Raw genomic sequence first — 20,588 nt, forward strand, 5'->3', positions numbered from 1 at the left:
GGAACTGAACCCCATAAACATAGTCACAATGCTTATCATCGGATGGATATTAGTTCATTGCAAGTCAGCTAGTGTGGACAAAAGTACTAAGTAGCTGAAATACTGGGCTTCGTTGAAATCCCAATGATTGACTGTTATAACCATGTTCTAAACCTCTCTCTTGCTTTAGTTCGAGGTTTAGTACGCCCTGATTGTTTCAAACCAAGGATGTCATCGAGACAAGAAACAAAATTCCAATGTTTCTTGTTCAGCCAAGAAACACAATTCCGAGATCTAAGGCCACATATTTATCAAAAAATCCTAGTCATTTGGTCAAATTTCAGGAAAAAGGAAAAACGTGCAAGTGGCCGATTATTCCTCTTGTCCACGACGAAGACAAAGGAGTTGAACTACCACCAAAAGTAATGAAGATAACAATCACAACCCCGTATCCTTTCCCATATCTCCTTAATCCTCTCCCTTATCTCCTCAATTGATATGTACATATCTTGATATGATAAGAAATTCTTTAGAAAAGGATTAGCCAATCCCTTTAGAAATGGTTAGCCGATCCCAACCCAACTCTTGTATAAATACGTTCATTAACTAATTAATGAGAAAATAACAAAGAGTTACTTTACTCTTTAAAAGTCTGCCTAAAATTCTCCTGGAAAATATCATTTAGCGTAATCTTTTCACTCTTTTCTCGTCTTTCTGATTAAACTATTCCATTGTTCCTGCTGCTTTCTGCTACTGCATGCAAAAATGAAACTTTCTTATGTCCCAGAAGTGCTACTTCGTCGAAGTGTTAACATTGACCACACCCATCAGCGCAACTCATGCCTATACATTTGGGTTGCCGAGAAAGAATGTGCCAACGGTCTGCATTACCCTGAGGGAAACAAGCATAAACCCTGTTTTTCTATTACAGCTTGCCTTAGCTTCCTCTCTCACTACTACCTGCAAGTTTCTTCTCAAGCCTTTTGTCCGAGCTAGCATAGTCAGTCAGATCATGGTGAGACAAATCTATTTACTGTAAGCAAAGTTAGAAAGAAAGAAAGAAATATAATGGATAGGCCCATAATTTGATCGCTGGGTGGCATCATGGGAGGCCCCTCTGGTCTTGGACGCAACACAAATTTCCTGATGATAAGGCTTCCATTTAAGAGCCTGTATATGCTCAATATATTGCCTCTATCGGATGCATATTTTTCGTGTTCATTTTGGGAGTAAAGACGGACATAAGCCTGGTAAAACGTACACGAAAAAGAGAATGGAAGATAGGTGTCTCAGCTTTCATGATTCCATTGTTATCAGCCATTCTTGCCTCTGGCTATCTTAAACAATATCTCGACATAGACCACGAATTGAAACAAATGCTAATAAATCTCTCGTTTCTGATTGCTGCATCCACGTTTCATAGCATTGCTTGCTTCCTCAACGACCTTAACCTCCTTAACTCTGAGCTTGGTCGCGTAGCCCTGTTTGCGTCTATGATTAATGGGACTATATCTTATGCTGCATTGACTGTTAATGCTACTAAGGCGAAAAGCCGCACTGTTAATGGCGGGCTTGGGGGATTATTCTCTATAATCAGCCTTGTAGTAGTCATTCTTTTTCCTCTCCGTTACCACTGATTCGGATGAGCAAACAGACCCCAGAAGGAGAACGTATCAAAGAATCCATTCTGGGTATCATCCTCCTACTGGTGCTGGGATGTGCATTTGCTGGTGAGTTCATTGGCCTACACGCCTTCATTGGACCTACATTGCTGGGCTTGGTATTACCAGATAGATCAGCTTTAGCGGCTACCCTCGGGGACGAGGTTGAATCCTTTGTTACCTTCGCGATATTACCGTTCTTCTTTCTTTCTTATGGTCTATCCACGGAATTGCATAGCATAAATGCAAGGGCTGACTTTGCACTTCAGTTTCTAGTACCGTTTGGTTTCTCAGCCAAATTTCTTGGAATCACCTTGGTTTCTGTCTTCTACTGTGATTTTGTCCTCAAAGATGCAATCATTCTTGGCCTCATATTGAGCTCAATAGGAATCACGGATGTCCAATTTTATCGCCTAAGTTTTCAACTAGAGGTATGAAAATTTTACCAAGAATCTCTTCAAATACATGTAGGAAAAAGCTTTCTTAATGGCATTATTTTGTGCTTTGACTGCAGCTAATCGATTACCGATGTTTCGGTGTTATGATCACGTCAAGCATAGTAATGGCAGGATTTAGCTCATACGTAGTGAAAGCACTTTATGATCCTTTTCGAAGGTACATTGATCATGAGAGTCAAACCATCCAACACTTCTCCAATGATGGTTGAGTTTCGAATCCTGGCCAGCGTTCACAACCAAGAATATGTCCCCAGCATCATCAACCTCCTGGAGGCCTCCAATCCTACAAGAGAGAGTCAGATGTGCATCAATCTTCTTCACCTCATTGAGCTCGCTGCTGGAGTTTCACCTGCGGCTGTTCACCAATCTTGGGAAACACGTTATCATCGTTCGCTTCCACGTCGTCATCATCCGCACGTCAAACCTCGTCACTCTCTTTACAAGCCAACTGAAAGTATCATCAATGCCTTCAGAATCTTTGAACGAAATAATGAGTCACTTGTAAGTTGTAACCTTCCAAGCCTTCACTGCAATTTCTCCTCGTACAACCTTGCACAATGATATTTGCTTGTTGTCAATTGAAAAGAAGCCGTGTCTTATAATCATCCCAATCCATATAAAATGGAACAGCGGTGGCATAGCGAAAGAATCACCAGAATTTCGCAATGTTAATCTCAAGGTAATTGATAATGCCCCTTGCTCTGTTGGAATTCTTGTTGATCGAGGCAGTCAAGGAGGCCCAAGGTCGGTTCAAGGATGCTGGTGCCTTTATCGCGTCAGTGTGCTCTTCATTGGAGGACCTGATGATCGTGAAGCAGTGTCATGTGCAACACGCATGGCAAATCATCCACATGTCAACGTGACCGTAATAAGACTCACTGCTTTGTTGGAGATTGCTGATAACACCGAGGAGAAACGGCTAGATAGTGTAACTATCCATACTTTCAAGAAAACAAATGTGACGAGAGAGAAAGCTGCGTACAAAGAGGAGATCTTGGCGGACAGTGCAGAAACGTGTAATCTCATTCATTCAATGGAGAATGAATTTGATTTGATATTGGTAGGAAGGCGGACAGAGTCGCCACTCCTGCTTGGATTATCGGAGTGGAACGAGTACCCAGAGTTGGGATTGATGGGGGATTTGTTGGTCTCCAAGGATTTCAGAGGGAAGGTTTCAATCTTGGTGTTACAACAACATATCTTAGAGTCAAGGATCATCCTAGAGATTACCAGTCAAGGAGAGGACGTTCGTTTACATCGAGAGTCATCTGCTCCCCTTAGACACAATCAAAGTAGATCATCAAAGATCTATTAATGGGCCACACGAAGTGTAACCAAAATTTGAGATTCGCTTCCCATGCACCGGCAGCCGCCCTTTGTAGGGCTTGATCATGTCCGCATGCAGCAAAGCTGATTGAAAGTCTAAGAAGGCAATGCAAGGTATATATATCTTGGGCCAGTAGAAAAAATTGAAGAGACATGATTTTTGGGTTAATTTTCTAAAGCAACATGAACTGCAAACTATTTTGTCTGGTAGAATAGTTTCTAAAAAAGTATACATGGACCAACATTGTTCTGGATTTAAGATCAAGATATAAGTGACAAAAGCTTGAAATGTTACCAACTAAAATTGCAGATTAATGCAGATTTTTAACTGTCACCATAGCATGAGATTCTGAGTTGCTAGCTAAGGTTTTATTGTAAAGGCTCAAACACATATGCCAAACAGCATTACTAAACATCTGGGCAACAAGACTACCATAGCTACTCAGAACACTGCATCCTCAGGGATCAATAGCAGAAGATAAATTTCTGCCTCTTTAACGAGGATTAATCTTCATAATCCCATAGATCAGCCACGCTCCTAAAGAGCCCAACATCCTTGTTCACAAACAATTCTGCTCCATTTAGAACTCGTCTCTGCACCCACAACTCCATTAGGTGTACATCTTGTTCTAGTTACAAAGAAGTCTCTATTTTTCCTTTTTTGTTATGCAACAAAAACGAAAAACAAAGTAGAAACCAGAGAAACTGTTAAGTCTGATTTAAATTGATAAGTATACCTCATCTGGGATGTTGCAAAGAGCTTGGAAGTCCTCTTCTGGCAGTTGCCATCCAAAGACCTTAATGTTTTCCTTGATTCTGTCAGGATTGCTTGATTTGGGGATGACACTAGTGCCCCTCTGGAGGGCCCATTTTACCAGCACCTGACCAGTGGTCTTGGTCAGCTTGTTTGCTATTCTTTCAACCGTCTGATCATGGATAAGATCTCTACCTCCTTCCGATGAACCAACTGGTGAGTATGCCTGGAATTTAACTCAGATCATAAATTGACCGTCCTAATATCAAATAGGCAGCGGCCAACTATTTTAATCTTACAGTGACATGGATGCCGTTCTTCCTGCAAGCCTCCAGCATCTTGTCATTTCTCCATCCTGGATGCATTTCCATCTGAGCCCAAAATCACCACAAAAATGATGGTCCTTATGAGTTTTTCTTTTATATAGTAGGTTGCTAGCAGGATATAATCTACCTGGCACACAGAAGGCATAATTTCAGCAAAGCCCAGCAGCTTATTCAACTTCTTCAAAGTAAAATAGCAAAAACCAATGTCTCTAACAAGGTTTTCCTTGACAAGCTTTTCCATTTCTCTCCAAACCACTTCCATGCCGAAATCCTGTATATCCCCAGCCTTGGGAGGCCTGCTGGCTCATCTCTAAGGCGGAACGGACAGTGTATCTGCAACAAAGGAACATCCTTTATGTTCCTGTATTTCAACATATAGCAAGAGCTACTAATTTTGTCGCAAGAATGGAAAATAAAAACGGCAAGAGATGATCTAAATTACCAGGTAAAGATCAAGATATTCGAGTTGGAGTTCTTGAAGGGTATTCTTCAAGGCAGGTTGAACCCTTTCAGGGCACAAGTCTGTGCACCTATATTTTACCACCAAATCTCTCTAGTAAAAGAAATCAAAAGCAGACAAACACTTTGACAGCCCAGCAGCAAGCCAGCAACAAAGAATATTAACAGCTAAAATCCACCAGAATAGAGCAGGGAAAGAAAGTACTTTGCATTTGTTAGCCTCTAAGGATCCTATCAGAAGAAATACCCCAACTAGAACACATCTGCCTAGTAACCCATCAATCTTTTACAACATCAAAACAATTAGTATCTAGTAATACGAATACCAACAGCTGAAAATTTTTGAAGCATCCATCCTCGGACTTGGACCTGAAAACATACTGTCCCTAAGAGTATACTTAAAGCATAGCAGTCAAACAAAAATATTACCATAACTTGGATGCAATGAAAAGATTCCTTCTCTCAAGTCCTGCGTGTATTGCTGCCTTGGTCGCACGACCAACCTGAGAGAAGAAAGAAAATTTTAAAGAGATTTGCTTGTTGGGATACTTAATAATGTGCAAAATGACTCTTCAAAAAAGAGAGAGACATCTTCTTGAACTCCATACTCCCAAGCTGTATCTATGTGTCTATAAACAGCCTGAAGCCACGATTAAAGATTTCATGAGAATTAGTATCTATCAAGCTGACATTAAGAACATATATATAATAACAAGCTTGATGTAACAGTGAATCGATCAGAAATAGCAAGGGATAAAACTCCTTAAAAAGGCATATTTGTGTCAATGTTCAAGGTTTGGACCTAGCTAGCTCGAAATCATGAAACTGCAGTTTGATAAGTACTGAAACTTGATACAAAGAACAAAGAGAAGCATTACCTCAACAATTGCAGTGAAGACAGAGTTCTCAGCCTGAGAACCAGATCTCCTAGTGCCCAACCCAACAGCAGGGATGGTGTGGCCATACAACAGCCCGAAGGACTCTGTCTTTTGACCCTCTTGTGTAAAAGTTGCCTGAGACATTTTCTTTTGCTTCTGCTACTTGCAGTTTTTTAGCAGTAAAGACACCACCCTCTCTTTACATATGCACAAAAAAGAAATAGAAAGGGGGGCATTTCGGCTTACATGGGTCCATGCATGTCAAACACGTCCGGAACTGATTAAAAGCTCTCGTGTCCAATTTGTGGATCAGTTAGGTATAACACGTCCGGAACTGTTAGCATTGCACTTGTTAAATTTTCATTGTAGCTTCCCCCAGAAGTGGGATTGTGCTGGGTTGATAAATTGGACTAGAAAGAAGTCTCAAGAGACTTCAGCTTCCTCAGTAAAAGCCCAAACGCATCTTTGGACATGAACCTAATCGACATTCGGTCTGTCATGGTCCATGGCCCCAACATGTGCAAGTTAATGATTTATTCTCAGAAAAGATTAACACCATTGTTTTCGTATGTGAACATACTAATGAATTTTTGAGGGGGAAGAAAACCATAGAATCATCTCTTGGTATTTCGGCCTCTAAGTTACAAGAACTTGTACCAAGTCTTCCTGGAAGCTGTTCAAGGAAGTAGGTAAGCGCATTGCAACTTGGCCAGATTTAGGCACAAGCACTCGGTGGATTTTGTTTGACTTACGTTTTAAAAATGTCGGGAGGGAAAAACCATAGCCTTATTTTTGAAAAAAGATGACGTACGATACGAAAGCTGTATTTGCCCTGCCACTCATTGTCCACTTGGGAGGTACGAACCTCTTGAAGTTTGAAAGCAGTGAATATGGGGTTCTCTCTTGCCTGTTTGCCCCGCAGACTGCAAGCTTGGAGCCTTCCATTCCTCGTCTCAGATGCTAAATATCGACACCATAACTTCATAAAACTGCACAAATACCCTTGCTGTCTAGCAGCTACTGTGACCCCAAAAATATATCCTATTCCTAGCGGTATTAACAAATTCTTCATCTGTCTCTAGGTTCTGAAGATGGATTGCGTGGATGTTAAGTAAGAGAGGGAGATAAACAAAGAAAAGACCCGTACCTAATGAAACAGAGGACACAGTCATCATCACTTCACCAGACCATCAGATTACCCATACGCTCTCTTCTCTTTCAACATTATGTGCGCGTTTGAGCTCAGACCACCCGTGACCACTCACACACTCTTTACCTGAATTGTCATCTCATCACCAACATTTCACATCCTTCCAACTCACTCCTAGGCAAAGCCCCCCAGTCCCCAAAGTCCAGTCTCTACCTACACAGTAAAACTTGGTTTTGGTTGAGTCCTTTGACAGATCCAAACCTAAGCAGCCCCAAACATCAGAACACAAAAAGAGTCCACAGGAAAGCAACAGAAGATTGTGACCACAAGCAAAATCCCTTTCAGACACAAAGCAAAGAAATCTCTCTCTTCACTATATGGATTGAACTCAGCGAGCTGTTAGCAAAAACCCTTTTTCCAAGGATCAACAGGCTACCAGACAAAGCAGAAAGCTTTGTCTCAAGTCTCCAGACCCCCCTTCTTTTATGAGAGCGGATGATGTCTTTTTCTTTTTCTGCTGTGAAGAACAGGTAAGGATTCTTTTTAAGCGAAAGTTAAACTGCTTCTTCTATTAAGTATACATTAAGCCATAAAATGACAATAACAACTCCATATTTATACATCACATTAGCAATTTAGTACTATCAAAAGTAGACTTGAGGGAAAGAAAGTTCACAATCACTGATTAAACCCCTAAAAGGGAAAGAAGGAAAAAAGGATCAAAATAAAACAAAAATTAAGGCAAATACTCTTACAAACTCCCTTATTGAAAAGCTACACCAGGGCTGATTTGCGCACAATATAACGATAAGCAGCAACCTTTTTTCGCCTGGAAGCAGAATTATCCACAGAAAGTACCATTTTGCCAGCTTCCCTTGATGTGAAGAAGTTGTGAATGGCCTCTTCTGATGGGCTCAATTTCCTTGGCTTTTCCACTGCAATGGTGTAGCTACCCTCCGCATTGGGCACGAACTCTGCACTGTATTCCAAGTCCCAGCCCCCCACTACAAGGTCCCACGTTATGGTTGCACCAGCCTGAATCACCGACAAGATTAAGTACCAACTAACCCTAGTTACCATCACTAAGTTTTAGACTCTTAAAAGAGATTATGAAAGTCTTTCTTTAATCACAAATTTGCATATGAAATGGACCGAGGAAATCAAAATTAATAAAGGGCAAACGGAAATTGACCTCAATCCCTTCAATTTGAATGTTCACTTTCTCTCCTCCCTTGACAGTGAACTCGGAGGCTGGTTTAGGTGGACCGTTCTGCAAATCGTTGAGTCGACTCAATCCACCATACTGTACTGGAACATCTTCAGGCCTTATAAATCTAACCAAAAAAAAGTACTCATATTTTAGAAGAGCTAGAATATGAATTATTTTATGGTAAATTGGAACAGCCCTATGAAAAGAAACAAAAATGGAGAAACTGGACAAAAAAAAGTGAAAACCAAAGAGAGTAGAGGAGGAAATAAAAGGTAATTTCAAAACTTTAAACTGATGGAAAAACAAGGAAATATACTAGACTTAGAATAAACCAAAGAAGATTCTACATCATGTTTCTCAAAAAGTGAAGCTGCAGCATTTATAACAGAGGAAAATACAGGGGACTAAAAAGTACTAGCAAAGAATGTAAAGAGCTATTTGTAGCCAACAAGACTCACTTGTATAGCGACTCTGCTGCATTTCCTTCTCTGGAGATCACGAACTTGCTCTTAGTTCGCTGAGTTAGAAATGGACTGAACATTGAGTACAGCAAACTGAAGTACCATGGGACATTGATGAAAATCTAAACCCAAAAGGCAGCCAAAAGATATAACAGAGAGTTAAAGCAACGTCAATAAAGTTTGCAGAGAAGAGACAACCATTCATTTAAGAATTGATTACCTTTCGAGCCACCATTTCAGGGTAGTTATCTTGAAAGAGAGAGAGGATCTGATTTGAAGCAACCCTAAGCTCTCTTTTGGGCATGTCTTTGAGATCAGTCACCTGAATAATAGAGTTGATCCCGCCAGGCTTGAAATGCAGAAGATTTATTCCTCTTTCCAGAACTTGAACTCTCCATCTCAGAAACTTCTTCAGCTTCTCTTCGTCACCAAAAATTCTCTCATACATATCTTTGTCTCTAAAAACCCCATAAGCATTGTAGCAAACAGGGTGCCCTTCCCTATCATAGCCATGCATATAAGCGACCACTCCTTCAAGCTCCTTGAAACCTAAGTCCTCCTCCGCAACATTGTCTGCGGAGAACTCTTTCCGCCAAGCAAGACACTTTTCGAGCATGTGAAGCGAATCCGAGACCCTGAAGTCCCTAGCTCGCAAGAACTTCAACAAAATGACATCAGCCTTTTCATCTCCACCAAGAAGAGGGATTCCCCACATGGCGCATTCCCCGTCAGGGCCATAAGAAGCCATGAGCTTATCCTTCAGCTCTTGCAACGCCTTCTTCTCAGAAGACTTCAACTGGGAGATAAAGTAGGTGTCTTCCTTGAAAGAAGGAGAGCGGAGTGTTGCGGCTTCCATTAGTGTAGTAACAAAGCTTTTCTTGTAAGGCTTTGGAGACGCCTCTGGCAGGTCCTGTGGAGGGGTTTTCTCAGGAATGGGGATGGGTGAGGGTGATTTCTCCATTGAATGGGGAAGTTACGTGTGAGACCTGGATGGAATCTCTGTAAAAATTGCAGGACTTTTACAAGGATTTGTCTGATATATAAGGAAGTAGTATAGCTACAAGTTTAACGAAGAAGGAGTTGAGGATCAGGAGAAGAAGAGCACTAATTTTGGGGATGTCTCTGTGCGTTTCAGGCAGAGAGAGAGTGACTAATGCACTGCTGCACACACCAAGGACCAAACTAGAAGAGGGTTACAAGAGACAAAGGAGACTAGAGAAAAGAAACAAGCTTTTTTACAGAGAGAGAGAAACTTCTCACCACCCCCGAAAAAGAAAAATCAAAACACCTTGACAAGGAGCCGCGATTTTGGTTTTTCAACTTACAAAAGCTAGCCGCTTAAAAACAGAGCAAAAAGCAGCCCAATTTTGAAATCCTTTTGGAGTGTAGAGAGTGATGCTCACGCGCTGAACTGGGCTGAGCTGAGCCGAGTTAAGTCGCTGAGTGAGTGAGTGAAGTGGCAGGTACGGATAACAGAGAGAGAAAGGCTAAAGGCCTAAAGCGGTGGCTTGCATAGATGGTGATAATTATTGAGGAATTCAGGGGAGGGGGGCACGGGATTTAGTTGGTCTTCCACTGGGTCCCGTGGAACCAGCTTTTTTCTCCCCTCATCTTTCTCGTCTTTGTGGGACCCCTTTTCTTCAAAGCTCGAATTTCGGGCTCCAGCAGTTCTTTTGTTCTCACTCGAAGACAGGTTTTTTTTCTCCTTTTCCAGGCAAAACAGCCCAATAGGTAGAAAAAACGAAAAGAAAGAGAAGCGAGTGGGGGTTTCAAGCAGATCCTTGTGGCTATAATTATGGAGTGGGAGAACGTAAATCCTAAGCTAATGGTAATTAATCTGATTAATGAAAGCTAAACAAATGGAAATGAATTGTTTCTGTCCTTAACTGAGTGCTTTCTGGTCAGGGTGGTCCTAGAATGGAGAAGAGGCTAATCAATCTCTGTTTTAACCTCTGTCTTTTTTCTTCTTGCTAATGATTTCTGGGAAGGATTTTGCTTTTCCTATCTTCTAAACTTGGCCCAAATCCTTATTGTTCTCCAATTTCTTCTGGTATCCAGATTTGTTCAAACATTTCCTTTTGAATACGAATTGTCTAGCAGTGATTCCGATGAAAATGAATTAATGAGATGGTACTTCTGGCAATGACAGGTTCGAAGTATTCAGGCAGGCCCCCAAGGATCAATGAACAGATAAACAAAAATGTTTTGTGTTCTCCAGGAGTTTGCCTGATCTCTCCCTCCCACTCGAATCTACTCTCTTGAAATGATACGGTGAAAAACAAATTTTGGGTCAGGTCTGAAATATCATTTTCAGATCAGTTTATTTCATCATTGATGCTTCAAATCTAGATGTTGAAAATGATTGGCCCCATGCTATGTCGTCCTGTCATTCTCCTTCAGACAACAGCTGTTTTTATTTCTTTTCATTTTCGATAAGCATTGGCTCAAATTTTTGTGTATCCATGCAATTACTCATGAAGGTTTGGGTCCTCCCGCAACATCATCTTTGTCTCTTTCAGCCAAAACCCAAGCAAAGGCTGCGAAAAGCTAGAGTGTTGTACTTGGCATACTTGGCCATTTTCCCTCCCACAAACTGCTCTTTCCCCCCTTCACAGGAATGTATACCAGGAGCTAAGTATAGAGGTAGCTTAGCATGTGTCACAGTATGCTTGTCTTTAGACCATTATTCATTTTCTGGTGAAGATGTGGGTCTATTATTCTATTGAGTCTCTTCTTGATAGTCAGTTTGGGGGAGAAAAGTTCTCACTTTCCCATTCACTTTGGGGAAGAAACATCAGGAAAATGTTCAAAGGAATTCAGAGAAATTTCCACTGAATCTACTCGGGAAAAATATTACCAGTAAAAGCATCCAGTTAACGTAAACTGTGTGCATCCATGGCCATTGCACTATGTTTGTTGCCCTTGAAAAGCTTAAATCTAGAGAAAAGGCCAGATTTAAAGTACGGCGAGCAGCTAAGTTTAAGGCCACATAAACATGGGAACTCGAGAAAAGCTGTCGTTAAATTCAAAATAATCAAGTAATCCTTCGTCCTTTTACTTTTTTCCTTGTTATGGACCATGCCACTTTTGACTTCTGCACCCAAAAATGAACTCCATTAAATACCCTTTAATCATCAGGGTCCCAAAAAGGTTAGCAGTGTCCCAATTTTTCTTTCCCTGGACTGGATGAACCATTAGTTTCCTTGTTTAATTATGATAAATCATCACAGATTTCAATGTTAAAACTCTAAAGGCATGCCTAACGTGGACATCTGCTGCTGCTGTAGAGAGACATCAAATTATATTTCACCGTCCAACATCAAAAGAAAGTGTCTCTCTACCTCTACCTAAATCTTTTTCAGATTGCACATGCCTTACAGCAACAATTCATTTTCCTGTTCATCTATGTTTGGACATGCTCACAGCTTTCCAACTTATTAATCAAATATCATTTGGTATAAACTAAGATTTAAAACAAGATTGCAAGCTGAAATCCTTCCTCAATCACGGGAAAATTAAGCAGCAGTCTGCTTGTTATTCTTTCAAGAATGTCGTCTTTAACACTTTTATATGTCCCACCATGAACAACTAGACCCAAAAATAAATGAGGATTACAGCTCATACAGGATCAGAAACTTTCAAAGTTCATACATGAAAAGAAAGAAAGAAAGAAAAAAAAAAACTGTGTACGTGATTTTGAAGCATTTGATAAAGATCCACCTTCTTGGTGTGGTGTTGTAGAATGGGAATGTTACTGTGTTTTGCTTTGTCTTTCACCTGCTGGACACAGGGCTACAGGGCCACAGGTGACAGGACCAACAAGACAATGCACGCAATTGGCTTAATTATGGTGGATGACAACCAAAAATAGTGCCAAAAAGGCGCATGAAAGGTTGGCAATCACTCCAAATTTAAACGTTTAGTGCAACCTAACGAACAACTGATTGGCTAGACAGTGCAAAACTCAATTCGTTCAAAGTCAATATAATAATTGGGGGTTATTATGATAAACATAATAACGTTGGAGGGGAGAAATGACCTCTCTTTTGNTAGTCAGGCTTCGCTTTTCAAGGTTGGTAATATGATACTGTTGCCTACTCTTTACGGAAAGTTCTTCTCCCATGAATTGGTTTTGGCTTTAGTTTAAATCATCATTACTACTGTAGATTGTTTTTGGGCCAGTGGTTACTGTTTTAATACGGGAATCGAAATCTTTTTTATTTTTTCAGTGGAAAAACATTTTTCCACATGTTTCTTTCCCATTTTAGTAACTGGACTCTTATGCTTTCATCTCTTTGGCGTTTGGAGTCTGGACCTTGCTCCACGACCAGAAGGTTTGAGTACTAGTACTCCTATTCTCTTTTTTTTCCTGAGCGATGCAAAGTTTTAAACAGATATGGCCCTTTGTACTTAGCCAGGCGACCACCTTGTCCTACTTTCTGTTAGGGTGCGGCCTGCCTCGCCCGAACAAGGATTGTGGTTTGACATACGGGCTATTATTGATAATTGGACAAAAGAACACACTATCAGAATTCAAGCTAGTTAGTCAAAGACATTAATTAGAACTGACCCTAATTTTCTCCAAGCAAAAGTTGCAGGTGATGGCCTTAGGACGGGAAATAGGTAGCTATAGGGCTTGTCAAGCTTGAAGTTTGATGCCAGTTATTTGAATCTCTTTACTGTTTACTCAAAGAATGTATTGAAATGCATGATTTAATTGCTCTCCAACCACCCAAAGGTTTATCAGATTATTGATCTGCAATGTTTTTGGGAGTAAATCCAAGCTCAAAAAGCATGAACTAGTATGCTAAACTACCTTCTTTAGAAGGAAAACCAAAAAAAAAACCTACTGATACGACCTATACTGCTAAGAAGCCAAAATACAACTGTCCAACACGAATGCTGTCCTTCTATCCTTGTTGCTATAATCAGCAATTGCCAAGCATGCCTGCATGTGTGAATAGAACTGAGCCCTCGACTTCTTGGTCTTGTTGAAAACTGTCAAGGACGGTCTGAGAAGAGCAGATAAAAGTAATTCAAACTTGTACTGGTACAGTATCATCAAATTAAGAACCTGCTAACTGCTAAGGGTTCCGTGTTTGAATGTGAAAATATCCTGAAAAACATGGCTGATCTTTTGTTACTTACGGTTATGGTTTTACTAGCACTGTTTTACAGCCCAAAGTAATAATAATAATAATAAAAAGAAGTACTGGAACAGAACATTATCAAGATGACCATGCTTGTTCTAGAAAAATGCAGGCACAGAACAGCTCCCCTAGCTCACAAACTTTTGGCTAACTGGAGATTGGAACTTGAGTGCTTCGGTAAATATATGTACGTAACAAACTGTTGATTGAGTGATGGACTGCGGTAAGAAGTTCTTTAGACCCACATGCACATGACCTTTGCAGCAACTTTTCAGTAGCTGGAGCCTGGCTTCTTGGAAGAGTTCATAGAGGGTTCAGATATTTGCACGACTCATCTACCTGTTTGCATGAAAAGGAAGGCGAATCGAGGTGCTTTTCTAATGTCTAGTTTTTATCACCATACCCTGGGTCAGGAGGACTGAGAATTTTGTGATATGAAATAAGCAGAACCCTTTTTGTCATTTTTTAAGCTAATGGGATGGAATATCTCAACAACACCATGTTTGAAAAGTTCCTCAACGTTCTGAAATGGAAAATACGAACTATCAGCTCATTTCTGCTTCTTTCTCTGTTTTTTTGGACAACTGGTAGTATTTTATTAACCAAAGAAGCAGGAGAAACCTGTTACAAATGAACAAGCTGCCTCTTTCTCTCTACTCCTGGACTAACAGCCCAAAAAAACAAACCAGATTGAGTTCACTTATTTTGCAAATAATGTACCATGAAATTATTGATACACGCTGCATAAGCATGAATACAAGAGCAAATTCCAAGTATCTGGTAACTTTATTGAAAGGAACATGATTGACAAGTCCTACTTATTCCCAGGACCAAAACTTCCCCTATAGTCTGGTGCATTGCAGGCAAAATTGATATTCATTGTATGTTTATTGATCTTTTGCTTTTGGAAGTAAAACCCTTGAAATTGCAAGTTCCTGAAACTCGAATCCAGGGCTGTGAGAAGCTCCCCTTCTCATAAGCGAAGAGGCATATGTACCTGAGTCAGTGGATTGAGTCCATGGCTATGCCGGTATTTATTACTATGCTTACCGGTAGGAATCTTGTCCTGGGAAGTTTTGGGCCAAAATTCATTATATGGGACACTGGGATCAGAGCCGAAGGGCTTATTGTTCTGCTGTCCGTGGGCTGATCCATTGACCATGGAAGAAGGCAACATAAACCTCTATCTGGCCTTGGAGTTCAATTGATCTCAAAGATGCCCACCATCCAAACCAAGAACTGGGTTGGACTTGTCATCCAGAATTCAATTTATTGTCTAGAATCAGTAAAGGCCAAGTGTGTTTTCCTTCACGCCTCAGGCATGAAGGTAAAAAGAAAACAACTTTCTCAAATGGGTGTATTTCATTTCCTCTTTACTTCCAATTTACTTGCCCAATTCTAATGCAACAACTACTCTTTCCCTAGAAGAGCAAAGAAGGAAAGCACTAGAAGTATTTACCTTATTTGACAAATGGCATGGCATGTGGTAAAATGAGCAGTCGATGTGCAATTGCTTTAAGAAAGGATAACTGGGGCAGTGGGTGATGGGCATTTTTGTTTTGTTAAAGCAGACATTTCTTGTTTCGCGCTTTGTGTGAGAGAGCCTTCTCTGCGAAGCCTTTCAGTTTGTGTTTTGCTGCAAACCAAACCTACCGTCACACTCAAACTTTACTCCCCACTGTACGATTCTCTCTCCTTTTTGCTTCAAAGCTTCCATTTTTTTTGTTTCTTGTAAGCTTGTATCGAGAATGTGATTAATCGGTTTGATGAACACGATGAACTCGCTCTTCCTTTTGCTTTCTAGAGTCCCAAACCCGATGATTGCTATTTTTTTTCTTTTTTTCATTTTCGCTGCTTTTAGTGGATTAAGTGATTTATCCGATTCTTGTTTGCTCTTTGTTTTTAAGTAGATTGCTATCATGTTTGTTAAGCTTGCTTCTGAAGTGTGTTCTGGCTCTCTAAATTCCACCACTTTTTCTTACATTGTGCTTAATGAATTTGCACCTGTTTCTTAATGAAATTGTAAAGGTTATATATTGTGCACGAAAGTTGAGAAATTTTTACTTTTTCCTTCATTTTGGTGATTAAAGATTGTTTCTTGGATTAATTATAGCCCTTTGCTTGAGGTTTCTGTGCTTCATGTATTGTCTCATCATTTTAATCATTAGGAATTTGCTGATATCAGCATGTAGAAGCCATGGTTATAGTGTGAACTTTGCTTAATAGCATTAGTGACAGTGGGGTATAGTTAACATTGTCTTTTTCATATGTGTGATTTGAACTGTCAATAATCCCTGATCAGAAAAGCTTTTCCTTTTTCTAATTCATATTTGGATTTTTGTATCACAGAATGGGAACGGGGAGGAAGCCGCAGACATTCCTTGTTAATGGAAATGCACCTTATACTCCAAACCTGACGAACAGCAATGTGGCTGCTAGAAATCTGAGGAAGAGTCAGCTTGGTGGTGTCATATTCGGTTGCAAGGATAGCACCTTCAAAGAATGTCTATTCAAACAGCTTTTTGGTGTGCCATCACCATTTCAGTTGCATTTTTTCCTCCACTTGTTTTTCAGTTACCTGTTTGTGTTCCCTTCCCAATCCCATTAAATTGGGTTTCCTTTTGGTTAAGAACATTTACAGATAGATTAGTTTCTTTGGCTTCCTTTTTTTTCAGAATGAACTTTTGAGTGCCATGGTAACTGTTGGTTTGATTTTTATCAGGCTTACCAGCACAACACTTTTCATTTGTGAAAAACATCGATCCGGGATTGCCATTGTTTCTGTTCAACTACACTGACCGGAAACTACATGGAATCTTTGAGGCTGCCAGCCGTGGTCAGATGAACATTAACCCATATGGATGGACTACTGATGGTTCAGAGAAAACGCAATATCCTGCACAAGTATTCCTATAATGTTCCTTCATGTTTAATCTCTCTTTTTTTTTTACTTTGCTTCCATCTATTGCTGATATTTTGGTTTTCTGAATTAAAGGTTCAGATTCGCATTCGACTACACTGCCAACCACTGCTCGAAGAACAATTTAGACCTATTATTGCAGACAATTACTACTGCCGTAATCATTTCTGGTTTGAGCTAGACCATACTCAAACAAGTAAATTGATGTCCTTATTAGCTTCTTTAGCTGTTTCTCCAAGCACTTATCTACATCATAATATGGCAAAGTGGAGAAATATCTTCCAAGCTCTTCCTTCAACTGGCACAAATGGGGAAGGTGAAGGTTTTAGACAACTTGTTCCAGAGATGGAGCATTCTAATCACTCAAGAAAAAAATCAGATACAGATGTTTATTTCGATGAAATAAAAGTAGCAGATGAAGGATTTAAGCCCCCAGCTCAAGAGGTTGAGCATTTTAGTCAATCAAGTGGAAAATCAGATTCTACAGATTTTACTCTTTTTGATTCTCTGGAAGCTCATGTAGATGCAAAGACAACAGGACAAGATGAGAAAGACTTTATATTGATTAAACTAAAAGAACTAGCTCAAAAACGCAAAGACCAAGATGTTTCTTTGATGGATAATGTGGAAGATTCGACTGTTCTGAAAGGGACACACTTTGAAGATAGTGTTTCTTCAAGGGAGCAAATGGATTTGGTGCCAGAGAATGAAGATGGTGCCTGTTCTTCATCTCAATGTCAATCTGTCATAGCTCAGGTGTTTGAGAAGCTCTATTGTTCAGATATGTTTTACAGAGAAGCGGGAAGGATTCTGTTAGATTTGGTCCTTTTTTTGGAAAAAAAAATTAAAATAAGAAAACGTTCTGCTCTCATTTGTTTATCTATTTATTTTGTAGTTGATTCAAGGGATGGAAGAGCTCAGGGCATTTAAAGCAGAACAATCCATGAAGATGATTCAGATGGAGCAAAAACTGGTACAAATTACACCGTACCGCTTTTTCTCTCTTTCCTTTCCTTTTCTTGTCTGACAAGATTTATAATATAAGAAACAATTGGAAGAGCAAAACCATTGTTTTAAGCTTTCAAGAAACTAGAACTTTCACTAAAATTCTTCTTATTACTCTGGCTGTGGGCTTTTTATATTCTGGCTTTGCTGGCTCTTATTTTTGCTGCTATTTTCTGTGTTGATTGATCCATCTTCTACAATACCTCATAGGATGATGGATTTAAGAATAATGAAACATTCTGACTTTTAATCTATATTCACATGGACCAAAAGTATTCTTGACTGTATTAGGTTGAAGCATATTAAGGAATACATTTAGATAAGGTATAATGTTAAATTGAATTAATGCCCTAGAAATCCACTCTACATGTTGAAACGAAAGCTGCTTTTACCAAGCTTGTTGCAGGAAGGGAAGTAGTCTGTATCTATAATAGTAACAGAAAATTGTGCATGTAGAGCTTGTTTTTATTTCCAATCAGTGCAATGGATAGTACCTATAACTCTGGCCTTTCAGGTTGCAGCAGAAATGGAAATTCAAAAACTAAGAGATCGTTGTCTGATGTTGGAATCCTTGTCCAATCATTCTGTTGAACATGTTAATGGAAAGGCAATTGAGCCTTCTGAGGAGCTGCAATTGGATCCTACTGAGTCAATATTTTTAGTGGGAGGATATGATGGTGAATCATGGTTATCAGCATTAGATTCTTATTTCCCATCTCAAGATGTGATAAAATCTGTTCACCCCATGAGTTCTGTTCGTTCATATGCTTCAGCTGCACAGTTGAATGGTGAGCTGTATGTTTTTGGTGGTGGAGATGGTTATTCATGGTATGATACAGGTATTAGCTTGTCCTAAATTCCTATTTGTTCTTCTAACTAAATTTTTTCTTTTGTCTCATGTGTCTGTTATGTTTTTGTGAAGTTGAATCATATAGCCCCTCAAGTGATGAGTGGACGCGCTGCCCTTCCCTAAAGGAGAAGAAGGGAAGTTTAGCTGGAGCTGCATTGGATGGAAAAATATTTGCAATCGGTGGTGGGAATGGGGTTCAAAGCTTTGCAGATGTTGAAATGCTTGACTCAATTCTTGGACGATGGATCAACACACGGTCAATGCTACAAAAGGTGAATGTTGTGCTTGACTTTTCCTTTTGGTTAAGGTTTTGACATTTTCCCAGCATAGAAAAAACAGATTATCTGGTCCCTGTGTTGAGAGAGGTAATATGCATATGTTTGAAGAATGTCCTTCAAGTAGGAAATAATAACTTAAAGTACTAAAATTTCAATTTCAGGACTAGGGATGCCCCTAGTTTCTGATTAATATCTCCCATTAAAAGAAATAATAAGGTTAATAGTGGGTTTATTATTTGGTTGATTAAAGGAAGTGAGGAGTCATCCTTTATCCGGTTTTTGGGGCATGATGTGCCTCTGTTTGGAATTTATGCACCTTGCATGTGTTGTGTATATATATTCTTGCATGTATGCTTTCAGCATCCTTGAATTATGCAACTCTTTTATAACATGCATCACTTATGTATAAGTTATTAGTGCTAAATTTTACCCGAACTTGGTTTTGCAGCGATTTGCTCTTGCTGCTGTGGAACTTAATGGCGCAATTTATGCTACTGGTGGATATGATGGGAATGATTACCTGAAGTAAGTTGTGATGCCATTTTGTTTTCGGTTTTTCTTCATGGGTTGTCATACATATGTAAACATTCACACACGGTTGCTTTCATGAACTCATTAGCATATTCATGAATTAGTTTGTGGACCCATTCACCCAAGCCATGAACATTCAGAGTTAACTAAAATTTCCTACTGCATCAGGTCTGCTGAAAGATTTGACCCCAGAGAGCATTCATGGACCAAAATTGCAAGCATGAGCACAAAGAGGGGCTGCCACTCTCTGGCTGTTTTGGATGAAAAACTGTAAGCTTTTTTCTTGTCATTATTTTCATATGGCAGTGTGAGAGATGGCTCTGTTTGTGGATGTGCAAGACAAAATGCTCAATTGTGCCAAATACAAATCCGGAAGATTGCACATATGGTACCTTAAACATGTCCAGGGTTATGCTCTGCCTTGAAAGTAACATTTTTCCTGTTCTTTCAAGAGAACTCGGATTAGTAAGTAATCAGCTTCCTTGATGTGATCAGAAGGGTCGCATAGCATACACACGTCTCTGGTTATTAACCCTAATTATCCGAAAATGCAATAAAGAAGTGAAAAATTATCTTCTTAACAAGAAATGCTTCCTTTGATAGATATGCTATCGGTGGTTTTGATGGTACTAAAATGGTTCCAAGCGTTGAAATATTTGATCCGCGACTCGGATCATGGATGAGTGGGGAACCAATTAACCAAGCCAGGGGATATGCAGCTGCTACTGTGGTAAAAGGATCAATATATGTTATTGGTGGCCTGAGAGCTGGTGAAGACATCGTAGACTCTGTATGTTCCTTTTCTACATCCCATTCATTATATAGGTGTATCAGTTACTGCTTTGTGTTTTTAATTTACTGAAATGTTGTTAACAGGTGGAATGTTTCAAGGAGGGCCAGGGATGGGAATTGAAAACCACCAAGGCTGTTGGGAAAAGGTGCTTCTTATCAGCTATTGCTTTGAAGTCATAAACGTATAGACATGGATTGAGAGGTGGAAGCTTACATAATAGTTTCGCTGGCCACCGATGAAACCTTCATCTCAGCTAAGTTTTTTGTAAGCCTATGGGATGAAAGCAACAAATGTTTTTTGTTATAATGCGGAAATACAATCTCGTAATCAATTTCATAGTTATTTCTCATATTGTCATTATTATCTATAACCCATACTATCATCAAACTTCAAGCTAGC

At 39.7% G+C, this 20,588-nt stretch overlaps 3 protein-coding genes and 1 pseudogene across 4 annotated transcripts; 2 read left to right on the top strand and 2 right to left on the bottom strand.

Moving 5' to 3' along the window:
• Positions 745-3,519, top strand: LOC18597444 (annotated as a pseudogene).
• LOC18597445 (aldose reductase) lies at positions 3,563-6,398 on the bottom strand. The gene is given in 8 exon segments (XM_018120721.1): positions 3,563-4,018; positions 4,162-4,404; positions 4,478-4,549; positions 4,632-4,810; positions 4,813-4,837; positions 4,947-5,034; positions 5,393-5,466; positions 5,842-6,398. Coding segments are annotated over 8 exon segments (915 nt in total). The 5' UTR covers positions 5,986-6,398; the 3' UTR covers positions 3,563-3,928.
• On the bottom strand, positions 7,586-9,908 carry LOC18597447 (patellin-6). The gene is made up of 4 exons (XM_007026493.2): positions 8,883-9,908; positions 8,660-8,784; positions 8,184-8,325; positions 7,586-8,026 (listed from the first exon to the last, which is right to left on the bottom strand). The coding sequence occupies exons 1-4, from the start codon at positions 9,621-9,623 to the stop codon at positions 7,766-7,768; spliced, it is 1,269 nt and encodes a 422-aa protein (XP_007026555.1). The 5' UTR covers positions 9,624-9,908; the 3' UTR covers positions 7,586-7,765.
• On the top strand, positions 15,155-20,538 carry LOC18597448. 2 transcript variants are annotated; one of them, XM_018121776.1, is made up of 12 exons: positions 15,155-15,492; positions 16,162-16,337; positions 16,535-16,716; positions 16,808-17,488; positions 17,628-17,705; positions 18,252-18,414; positions 18,511-18,576; positions 18,660-18,859; positions 19,314-19,390; positions 19,565-19,666; positions 20,000-20,186; positions 20,273-20,538. In XM_018121776.1, exons 2-12 carry the CDS (start codon positions 16,163-16,165, stop codon positions 20,366-20,368), a joined length of 2,007 nt encoding a protein of 668 aa, XP_017977265.1. In that variant the 5' UTR covers positions 15,155-15,492; position 16,162; the 3' UTR covers positions 20,369-20,538. The 2 variants fall into 2 exon arrangements, with proteins under 2 accessions (XP_017977265.1, XP_017977264.1); XM_018121775.1 differs by having other exon boundaries at positions 18,252-18,576.

The sequence above is a fragment of the Theobroma cacao genome, chromosome 5, assembly GCF_000208745.1.
Source record: "Theobroma cacao cultivar B97-61/B2 chromosome 5, Criollo_cocoa_genome_V2, whole genome shotgun sequence".
In the NCBI taxonomy this organism is placed as follows: Eukaryota; Viridiplantae; Streptophyta; class Magnoliopsida; order Malvales; family Malvaceae; genus Theobroma; species Theobroma cacao.